The sequence below is a fragment of the Ptychodera flava genome, chromosome 16 (assembly GCF_041260155.1).
Source record: "Ptychodera flava strain L36383 chromosome 16, AS_Pfla_20210202, whole genome shotgun sequence".
NCBI classification, from domain to species: domain Eukaryota; kingdom Metazoa; phylum Hemichordata; class Enteropneusta; family Ptychoderidae; genus Ptychodera; species Ptychodera flava.
In genome coordinates this window covers 5,318,276-5,329,294 of record NC_091943.1, presented here as the reverse complement: position 1 = coordinate 5,329,294, position 11,019 = coordinate 5,318,276, and the positions used below count along the sequence as shown (strand labels likewise).

Below are 11,019 nucleotides of genomic sequence, written 5' to 3'. Positions count from 1 at the left end.
ACGGCCATACTTGACCATACTATGCAAGTCTTGAAATGCACTGCACCACAACATCGTAAGACAGGTAAGACATCAAAAGCTATTCTTAATGAATCGCTCGTTCGTTAATATAAGAGTCGCAACGAACGTAATCGCATAAATGCCGACAATGTCAAGTCTTAGCCAAGCAAGTTCAAAACTAAAACTCCGTATTTATAATAGATATCCATGCAAAATTGTACAGATCTCTCCTCACTGTTTGAACGTTATACGTTCCATTCATGAAGTGACCTCTTTGGTTCGAGTTTCTGGATGAATAAGAACACAATTTTAGATGTCAATGATATAAATGCTTTCAATATGGACACTTGTTGTGTGCACAATCTAGACAAGGTGGCTTCTGTAGACAGACAAGAAACCACGTCGACATCGATGCAAAGAATAAGTTTCTCAAAATCGTATCATTACAGCATCTGTAACCTGTCGCCCTATCAAAAATCAGGGGTCACTGTGATTTGAAGTACCTTTGTGTGATGAATAATATTCACACCATACAAAATATCTATATCTATATCTATCTATCTATCTATATATATATATATATATATATATATATATATATATATATATATATATATATAAACTATATATATAAACTATCCGTTTTTTAGCGATAGTTGTGAACGTCTGAAATTCACGTTATCAGATTTATTGAGCACATTTTAAAAAATATGAAATTCAAGTCCTCGCACAGGGGACTCGTATTCCTTGTTTATTTGTGTCTGTGTTTGTTTGTGTTTATGTGTTTGTGTTTGTTTATTTGTTATTTTTAATAAAATAAAAGCGAAAAACTGTTTTGTTAATATTTGTCAATAAAGTGCAGTTTATTTATTTAGTTGTTTGTTTGTTTGTTTGTTTGTTTGTTTGTTGATATGTATTTCCGATGGTTAGGATTAGGGTAAGGCTTAAGTTAGGGTTAGGGTTAGGGTTAGGGTTTGGGTTAGACTTATTCACTCCCTCTGTGAATAAGTCTAACCCTTACCTGACTCTAACCCTAACTTAAGCCTAACCCTAACCCTAACCATCAGAAATACATATCAACAAACAAACAAACAAACAAATAAATAAATAAACTGCTCTTTATTGACAAATATCAACAAAACAGCTTTTCGCTGTTATTTTATTAAAAATAACAAATAAACAAACACAAACACATACACGCAAACAAACAAACAAACACAGACACAAATAAACAAGGAGTACAAGTCCCCTGTGGTCCTCATGGCAATTTACAGCTAATTGGTGTCTTTGTTCTAAAAATAATTTTAATCATTTAGGCATGTTTTTGAATGTGCCATTGTAGTAAACAGACCCGAGAATTGTCATATAGAAAAATGTATTTCTACGTTTAAGAAGCTTCTTTCTTTGCACACTATAGTTAAATATAGTGTCATATGCCACCAAGATCACCGGGTCAAAGGTAGAAGTTCACACTACGCATGAGCTGAAGCAAGCTTTGGTCAGAACAACATGTAATATCTGGCGCTGACAGAAAAGCTAAATGTAGCTGTAGTTAATAGTTGAAGACAACATGTTGAGGAAGATCATAGTAACGGTTGTCCTTGCAGCTGTGGGAACCCACGTCTTCCGTTTTCTGTGAGTCAAGTCCTCGGCTACATTTTCAGGCTCTTAACAGAACAGAGCGACTGTATATCATGCGATTGTGAACAGTTGATAGGGTGCCTTGGGGCAGAAATGTGGACTTTTGTTGTCTGTTTAATTCTGAGAATTTTTACTGATTGGGAGACCCCATTTGGTGTACCCCTCCCCATGCCAAACGATCTGGAGTCTACGAGAACTTCCTCACACCTCAGTCATACAGCCTTGGTCTCAGGAAGAGAGTAATGTTGGGTCCTATAAAGGACTAGTACATTTATAGTCCCACTGTTGACCATAGACACTACCGTCTATGTGTTGACAAAACTTGGTATCACTGTCTACTGGGTTAATCTTTAACTGTCGACCAAGCTTGTTGTGTGTACTACTGACCTAGGTCACATACGAAGATCTCAACGTACCTGATCTTTAAACACTTAAATAATAATCTATGGTTGGGTCATGACATGCATGGCATGATATGTTATCACATTCACAAAAGCATTGAATCATTCCTCCACATTTGCATCATATGCGGGGGTCACGTGGCATGACTATTGATAACTTTCTGTAGTCTGTCCGTCTCTGTCTGTCTGCGTGTAACTTGTGGTGAATGAAATGAAGGCATATTTATTTATTTATTTATTTATTTATTTATTTATTTATTTATTTAGGTTATTGTTGTTACAGTTGTGACGGCCTAAACAATATTTTAATAAGAAGCGTAAATAAAATGGCAAGTTATAAAACAAAACGTAAACACCAATTTTTCTCACCACGATCAGCTTACAAATGATGCTCTGTTTTAGTCCCAGTTATCGTTCCAGTACATTTCAATTCATTGCATCTACTAGCACTATATGTTCACCCCATATTTTTTCTCAACTCTGTGAAATTATTGGTTGGGACTCCATATATTAAATGGGGGTGGTCGTCGGAACTGCGCGTGTGCGACGTTCTTGCTTATTAACAATGTATTTCTTGCATGATATCTATATGCATCACTTCAACATAGCTGTAACTTATAAAGTTTACAATATTCATACTTAACAAGCATGTTTCAACTTTCATCAATCGCCAACGTACCATAGATACAGTATTTAGATCGGTCACAGGGGTCCCTGGCAACCTTTGAGCAGAGTTCCGACGACATCCCCCCCTTTAATTCTTATAAACGAGCGATCGTCCATGCTTTATTTGTCCTGACAATAATACAGTATTTAGGGATGCAGCTATTAATTTCGTTCATCTTTTGGACAAAGGTACTCCCTAGGATATCAGAACACAGTGTACAAGCACTACCCTGGGCCGTGTCGTCTGCTACAAACACCAGGTATGTTGCCAGACAATGTTTAGTAGTACTACACCTTTGTCAATCAAACACTTTTTCAGTGCACTCTGAAAACAATAAACTTAAATATAACGCTATCTCCATCAGAGTACAACTTCAAGTTTCACGATGGTGATTAATAGAGTCGAACAAGAAAGCGCTAGGTAAAAAAACGCTGTATTCTGTGATTGAAGAAAGGAAACGTTCAACTGTTTTGTTTTCCTCAAGCAATACAAAATGTGATGTTGTAAATAACCTTGTCTGTTGTTTCTACGCTGCCAATGTGTTCTATAACATAGCTATCATCAAAACAGCTTATTTTTACATTATGCCATTCGTATAAATATTTAATGGCATCAAAAGATTTTCATTCTTATGTTACTTTTCAGCAAAGGGATCAGAAGACATTTCAGTGACGACGAACGGACTGGCCTTCATCTCGTCGGTATGTTTCGTATTAATAAATTTTCATTTGACATGATCAGAGAACAAGCGAGTGTCTTTTACAAAGAGAAATGTCCAAAATAAATCACAAGCTACAGCTAGTGGGCCGTATACTTTTTCAAATTTTGTTTTAACAACTTCCAATATGATCATGCTCACTGATCACAGTAAGAAAGAGTAAAGATCGACGTTAGCCCCTGTCGCGTTCATTCTAACTGCTACACATACACTACAAAGCACATTGAAAGTTTACTGACGGGGCAGTAGCTGTAACTTTTGTTAATTTTTTTCATTGCTTTCGTCACAGAAACATTTTCTTCAAATATTAGCATTGCAAATATATTGCGTTGTGTACATATGCAATATTAGCGTTGACAAATTATTAGTAACCTTAGTCCGGTTTACATTAACATGCATATGACTGTTATCATGGAAAAGTTCAAAATTCCGGCATTTTTGCATAATGTGTGGGATTAGAAGAAGAACCAGTGCGCCACAAAAGGAACAAAATAATGGGAATACATGATAAGTTTAAACTGATCCACACAACTCATCAATTCCATAATCTTACTGAACATAAATCTTTCTACCTTTAGGGTATCAGACTGACTCGTTACAATCTCGATAAATCTCGCAAGTCACACAACACCAGAGGCCGCATATATTTGTATGATTTCAACAACCCGTCCCAGAATGCAACTGAAATTCCCATCGACGGCAACTTTGATGTCGACAATTTTTACCCACATGGACTCAGTCTTTGGGGAGATTCCATTACAGGTAACTTTACAGATTTTCTGTATTTTAACACAAAAATCATGATTATTTTTAATCTTGTTTATTCACAATTAGGCCAGAGGGGAATAAAATCTTGTTCGTCGGATTTCTTTTGGACCAAGGTTCAGGAGCGGCGAACGGAAATCTTTTTATTATTTTTAGGCCAAAGGTAACCGCGGTCCGTCAGACTTTTTTGCCGGGATGCAGACAAGGCAAAATAATCTTTTCCCCTTTAAGGCTAACCAGAAATATCTCAGACAAGATACACTGATACTGGTTATTGAATTCATCACTATATTTCAGACGTCGCAACAACGTGTTGACAGAGCTCTAGTGGGAAGTCTCATTCAGAATCCCACATGCCCGCGAAAACCCGACGAAGTGTAGGGCGCCGCCAGCGGTGGTACTAAAGTATTTGCAATGCAGAAGTATGAATTTACCGAAATCCAAAAAAAATCCAAATCGGGCAAAGTAGGAGCGGCGATTCCGAAGAACAATTATTTTTTTCTTGCTGGCCTTAGAAATAATCATAATCGATCGTGTCATCACCGTACAGTTAACAGGTTCGAGAAATTCACATCATTCAAAGAAACAAAACTTGAATTTGTTTATTTTGACTATACAGTTACTTTTGAATGGTTTCAACTCAAATAAGTAGTTAATCAAAGCTTTGAAATATTTCACTCATGCAAATATAGAGCATTCATGGTTTTCGTCTTTCTCAAATAAAAATTGTCGACAACAGAGTACATCGATTATGTTTATTGCATTGCATTAGAATGACAAACTTACAAGCTTTCAACTCTTTTTTTGGCCTGATACTTTAAACATGTCTATTGTTTCAGGAGAAGTGCTGCTATTTGTAGTAAATCACAATCCAAAAGAGGAATGCATCGAAATTTTCAACTTTGACCCGAAGAGGCTCCGTCTGAAGCATAGTAGAACAGTCAATGTCAAAACAATGTACAAGTACGTTATATACTTTCTTATTGAATACCATAACATGCCCTTTTTCAAGTTTCGTGACTTACATCATACAATAATTAGAAATATATTTCGAAGATTTTTGTATCCGTCCAGGTATGGACACAGCTATTAATGAAACAAAGTATGCAGAGGTGCATTTTGTGATCTATGGAAATCCTTGTTTTATTTATCGACCTTCAAACATGTTTCACCATGTGTTCAAATGTCTCTTCTTCGACGTCCATGTTGTCCCTCAGTCTGTCTGGCTGGCTCCGTTATCCTACCTTACCCTTTGCTAATTTGTATGTCCCGAGTTAGTCTTCAATGGACTCTTTTCCTTGTAAATAGCGTGAATGACTTAGTCGCCGTTGGTCGGGAATCTTTCTACTTCACAAACGACCGTTACAGCAAGACACAGTATGGTCAGATAGCAGAGGATTATCTGCTGTTACCATGGGGAAGTATTGGATTCTATGACGGAGTAAGAGACACACTGGTTCAGACAGGTCTTCATGGACCAAATGGTATTAATATTTCCCCTGATAGAAGGTATGCCATTGTGAAACCACTATGTAGAAAGATACCAAAAAAAGTTTAAGAACGCAACATTGATAACATTGTCATCAAAATCTTATAAAAGGCCTATATAGCTGGTCAAGCAATTTACTTGATAAATCACCGTCGGAGTGGTACTCTTTCTTTCTGTGAAGATTTTTTCAATAACGATGAAAACCGACAGGAATTACATGTAATAATATTCATTTAATCTGAGATCTTTCTTCCGACCTCGCCAGAACTTATCATTCCTTCGCGTCAAGATATAGAATGATAGATCATATCAAAGGGTTTATAATAACACGTGCAAGGACCTCTTGATGTGATAATGTGTGACATCATGTCACCACTAATTTTGTTTGGCAATTCAATATAATGAATTTTTGGATTACAGTAATAGTTCATGTGTACACTTTAAGGTGCACAAAGTCGATTTTTTTCTGCAAGTAAATTTCTTAAAATTATGTTGTCCATAAGTAAATTCAAGTTTCGATCGCCTGTAACTACTCATGGTAATTTACAAAAAGAGCTCTTATGGATATTACGTTTCGAAATACTAGATTTGTCTCTTGGAATAAACACTTCCACATTGAATACATTGAAACTCCTTCTCTCTAAATTACTTCTGTGTATCATTTTGAAGGTTTTTGTACGTTGCTTCGCCAAGGATAGGATCTGTTACCATTTATTCAATCAGTTCCGACAATTCAATCAAAGAACGAAAGGTTGGTGTACTTACATTACATGTAGTGTGGTGTTGAGTTAAATTCTGCTGTGTCATGTTGTGTAATATTGTTGTGCATTGTGATTGAACAGTTAGGTCACACAGGATACCTCAATGTTAAGTTAATGACTGGTGTCACTCCTTAATTGTTAACGTCACATTGCACAGTCAAAGCTTGTATAAGGTAAAATAGTATATGCAATATGTTGTTGTATTGTTGTCACTTGGTACCGAGATGGATAATGACTTGAATGTCCCTGTAGGTTTTTTGATTAATTGTTTGAACAATTATGCTAAAGGAAAACTTGTGCCCGGTGTACCAGAGTTAAGCCTGTATCCTGAAAGAAAATAAATTGGCATCCAGGATTGATTGATTGATTGATTGATTGATTGATTGATTGATTGATTGATTGATTGATTGATTTATGTAATATACCTGTATCGTGGAAGAAAACAATTTGCATCTAGGATACTTATAAGTAGAGTGCTATAAATTTCTGAAAGGCATGCAAATGGTTACGCCATGTGCTGCACGAGACTTTAACGAGATCTCGCATATATAAAATTTCAAATGAAGTGAGATAAAAGCCACATAATTGGTAGTGTTTAGAATCAAACATAAGTACTTCAGTGAAAGAAAAATCTTACTTGGTTTGAATATCAAAGCCGGCAAACAGAACTATGTGCCACATGTAGCGTAAAAGGTTATTGACTTACTTGATGATGCTTGTCAGTATAATGAAAACTTTGGGCAATTTCTTTTCCCAAGGTCATATCAGTCTACACTGGAGTTGATAACATTGAAATTGATCCAGATAATGGTGACCTTTGGCTGGGATGTCATCCTCAGCGGTATATGCTAAAATCTCATTTTGAAAATGTAACGAAGCGATCTCCATCTCAGGTAGGAGACATAGTTTCTGTTATCGTGACGTCATTTTATGTCAAGAGAGTATAACACTAGATCGGATGTCGTCACACTATCTATTAGGTGGATCATCTTATGTATCAGTTTCCTTACGTTTTATTCGCCATTCTTGTTATTGTCCATGTGAATAAAGCAATACGACGCACGCTTGATGTTTCCCATCATAACTGTAATACTGTCTTGTCATCGAAGATCATAACAACCAACCGATAAAGCAAAAAATATGAAATCGTTGATACCAAAAAGTGCAGACTCTCTCTCTCTCTCTCTCTCTCTCTCTCTCTCTCTCTCTCTCTCTCTCTCTCTCACCTGTTCTCTCATATCTGTAGGTTTTACGAGTAAAATTCAATCGCAAAGACTCTTATGACCAGTATGAAATTCAAGAGGTGTTTGTCGATGATGGCGCTCTTATCAGCGGTTCCAGTGTAGCCAGCGTTTACAAAAACAAACTACTCGTTGGTAGTGTGATACACACTACCGTGTACTGTGATATCAATGCAGTTTAACTGCGATTTAAATTACAAATAACAAAGCAGTACTCTATCATTTTCTGAAGTGAAAACAAATAGTAATATGTCAAAGTAATCTATAAACAAATTAAGACATTGTCGTCCATACAGCAGTGTCTAAATGTTTACACGTTTGGACATCTCCTACATCAGGAATGATTTTCTTCTTTCAAGGCGCAAGTTCTTTTCTGTAATATTTTCAGTGTCAATTAATTAATGATTGGTAATCTCCTTTTTGAACAGACTCACCCTGATTTCACACAATGTGTCGAATCACAAAAGTACTTGTAACTTGCGTTCAGAATGGCATCTACTCACGTTCGTTGAGAAAACATTGGTCACTTCTAAGTACAAATATATGGCGCGCCCTCAAACGTATTATCTTTATCATATCAGGAACACCAAAAGAGTAATGAAAAGTGTTGTCTTCATCGATTCACTCAGTCGCATATTTTAAGGTCATATGTGATCACATTTGAGGATTAGTGTCTTTCATATTTCCCTCTTACCCAATCTGATTAAAATCAGATGTAGAGAACGGCGACGTCTTTACTTACGCGGTATTCTCTTGCTGTGTAGTGAGGGGCGACAGCAAGAGAATACCGCGTAAGCAAAGACGTCGCCGTACTCTACATCTGATTTTAATCAGATTACCTCTTACGATGGCTTTATTGAAGATGCCTCATCCTATAGTCTCCAGGTGCTCAATATTTATAAATTAATCCTCCTTCTCCTCCTCCTCCCCCTCATCATCCTCCTCCTCCTCCTCCTCCTCATCATCATCATCATCATCATCATCATCATCATCAATCACCCCCCCCCCCCCCTCTTCCTCACCACCACCACCGTCATCATCATCATTGTCATGATGATGGTAATCATCATCGTCTTAGTCGTCATCGTAATCGTATTTTGATCATCATTACCATCACCATTAGCAACACTATCATCATCACTACCACTACCAACACCATCGCCATATCATCATTGTCGTCATCATCATCGTTACAGCAACATCACAAAAATCATGATTCTCTCTCTCTCTCTCTCTCTCTCTCTCTCTCTCTCTCTCTCTCTCTCTCTCTCTCTCTCTCTCTCTCTCTCTCTCTCTCTCTCCTTCTTTGCCATATTCTCATTCGTGCGGTTATTGTTGATTAAAGAAACTAGCCTTAGTCATGTACGACATTTTGCCCCTCAACAAATGAAAATGTAAGTGTAGATAAAGTAGAAATACTGAAATACAAACTTTACATTAATCATGGTACTCCAGTCTGTACCGTAGAAGATTAAATCAATTGAATCCTGAGAGTCCTCATAATCTTAAATCAAGCTACATATAGGTAACCGTCGTACGTATATGTAGAACCCTGTTGTTTTGCAAATCAACATTTTGTTTCCATCGGAGAGACTGTTAATCTGAAAATAACGATTCCGTGTTTTTTCCGTGCGCCGTGACAAGAGGATCTCATTGAAAAATTCAGAGTTTAGATTCTTCCATCCTTGTGGTCAAAGCAAGAGCTTTGCGTTAAAAATTAAAGAGCTACGACAAACGTCTGAGGCGAAAGATTCTTGTAACTTAAATTTCAATCGCTTTTCCATTCAGACGGCGTAGACTTTCTAAAATATTAATTTTCCATCTGCAATTATCCTTGTAATTTAGATTCACTTGTACACAACTGTACTGTATTATTGTCGTCAATATTTGCACTGATCTCTAGATCTAAAAGTATATCATTTTCAGTCATATGAAATATTTTTCTGTTCCAAGATTATTTGATTCTGATATCAATGCCTTTGAATTTTTTTTCATAAAATTATTTGCCACGAATTCGATACGGAAAACTGAACTATTTATACAGAAACATTGACTTAAAAGATTAATAGGTATGACCCATAGTGTTCAAAACTCATACTGCGTGATTAACTTCTCCTGGGCAAGTAGAAAGCAACCTCACTCACAAATGTCGAAAACGCAAATATCGCCATGTGTTGTCTCCACGTTTTCCGTGGAGAGAGAAGATCCTAAAATGACACCGTAATCGTCTACAAGGCAAAATATTTTAATTTAAGAGAGACGCGTTCGCTTTGGAAAGATCTCCCGCGGACAAGGCGGCTGCACAATTGAGAGTATGTGAAATACTTAGAGTCGGATATTCATTGTCGTCAGCTGATTTTGCTCGAGGACTTCCGAAGTTTCTTTGGAAAACATTTCACGAAGCAGAGGAAAACGCAGCGAAGGTTACTAGCAACGAGCTCCACTAAGCCTGTAATTGCATCGTTCACCTCGTATACTCTGAGGCAATCACTCGTCGAGAGAAAGTAAAGCAAGCGTAATTACCTAGCTAACCACAGGCATACTGCTATCTAGCAGAGACAGTGTTTTTGTACTTGAAACTCGGTATGATTTCGACAAAATTCTAAAGTAAACCGTAGACCCTTAGGGTCTATGATTAAACATAATAACTCACTGAAAGGAAAATATTGACTTTATTTTAAAAATAAACTTGGCACAAGGACGATATATTTAAGCAAAAAACACCTACTTCAGCGGGTGATTACTCTTGAATGTTGATACCAATTATTATAATCATCATAGTATATGATATTATCATCATCACAGTATATGATATTACCATCATCATAGTATATTATTTTACCAATCTGTTAAAATTAGACGTAGATATGTGCTCGATCGTCACTTTCTATTTTTGTCTTTGCCATTCAGGTCTTACGTCAGCAAGTGACGAAACAAAGAGAAACAAAGCCAGGGAATTTGTAGTTTTTATCAGATCGGTCGTATTACCAAACTATATATGAACCACACATCACATGTTCCTCTCCAAGAGCAATCTACGTAAAACGATTGTTCTGACCGGCAGCTATCCTGTTAAACTAAGCAAACCGCTATTATATAAAGTAAATCCAACTCGGTGTTTGCGTAACGCCCTCTTACGTTCCCGGAACGCCAACGCCCTCTTACGTTCCCGTAACGCCAGGCTATGTGATCATTATTTATAGTTTCAATATGGCGTCGTCAAATTGGGGGCGACTCGCAGCGATTTCGAAGTTGTTATCCAATTGGTTGGCAGAATCTTACCGTTATAATGAAATAATACAAATAAACTCCCTAAGTTGCTGTGAATAGTGACAA

At 36.9% G+C, this 11,019-nt stretch overlaps 1 protein-coding gene across 1 annotated transcript; it reads left to right on the top strand.

Moving 5' to 3' along the window:
- The first annotated feature begins 1,472 nt into the window (after window positions 1-1,472).
- LOC139152610 (serum paraoxonase/arylesterase 1-like) lies at window positions 1,473-8,307 on the top strand. Its single transcript, XM_070725850.1, has 9 exons — window positions 1,473-1,635; window positions 2,898-2,968; window positions 3,355-3,410; window positions 4,006-4,189; window positions 5,032-5,155; window positions 5,501-5,701; window positions 6,351-6,432; window positions 7,201-7,335; window positions 7,689-8,307. The coding sequence occupies exons 1-9, from the start codon at window positions 1,571-1,573 to the stop codon at window positions 7,863-7,865; spliced, it is 1,095 nt and encodes a 364-aa protein (XP_070581951.1). The 5' UTR covers window positions 1,473-1,570; the 3' UTR covers window positions 7,866-8,307.
- The last annotated feature ends 2,712 nt before the right edge of the window (window positions 8,308-11,019 follow it).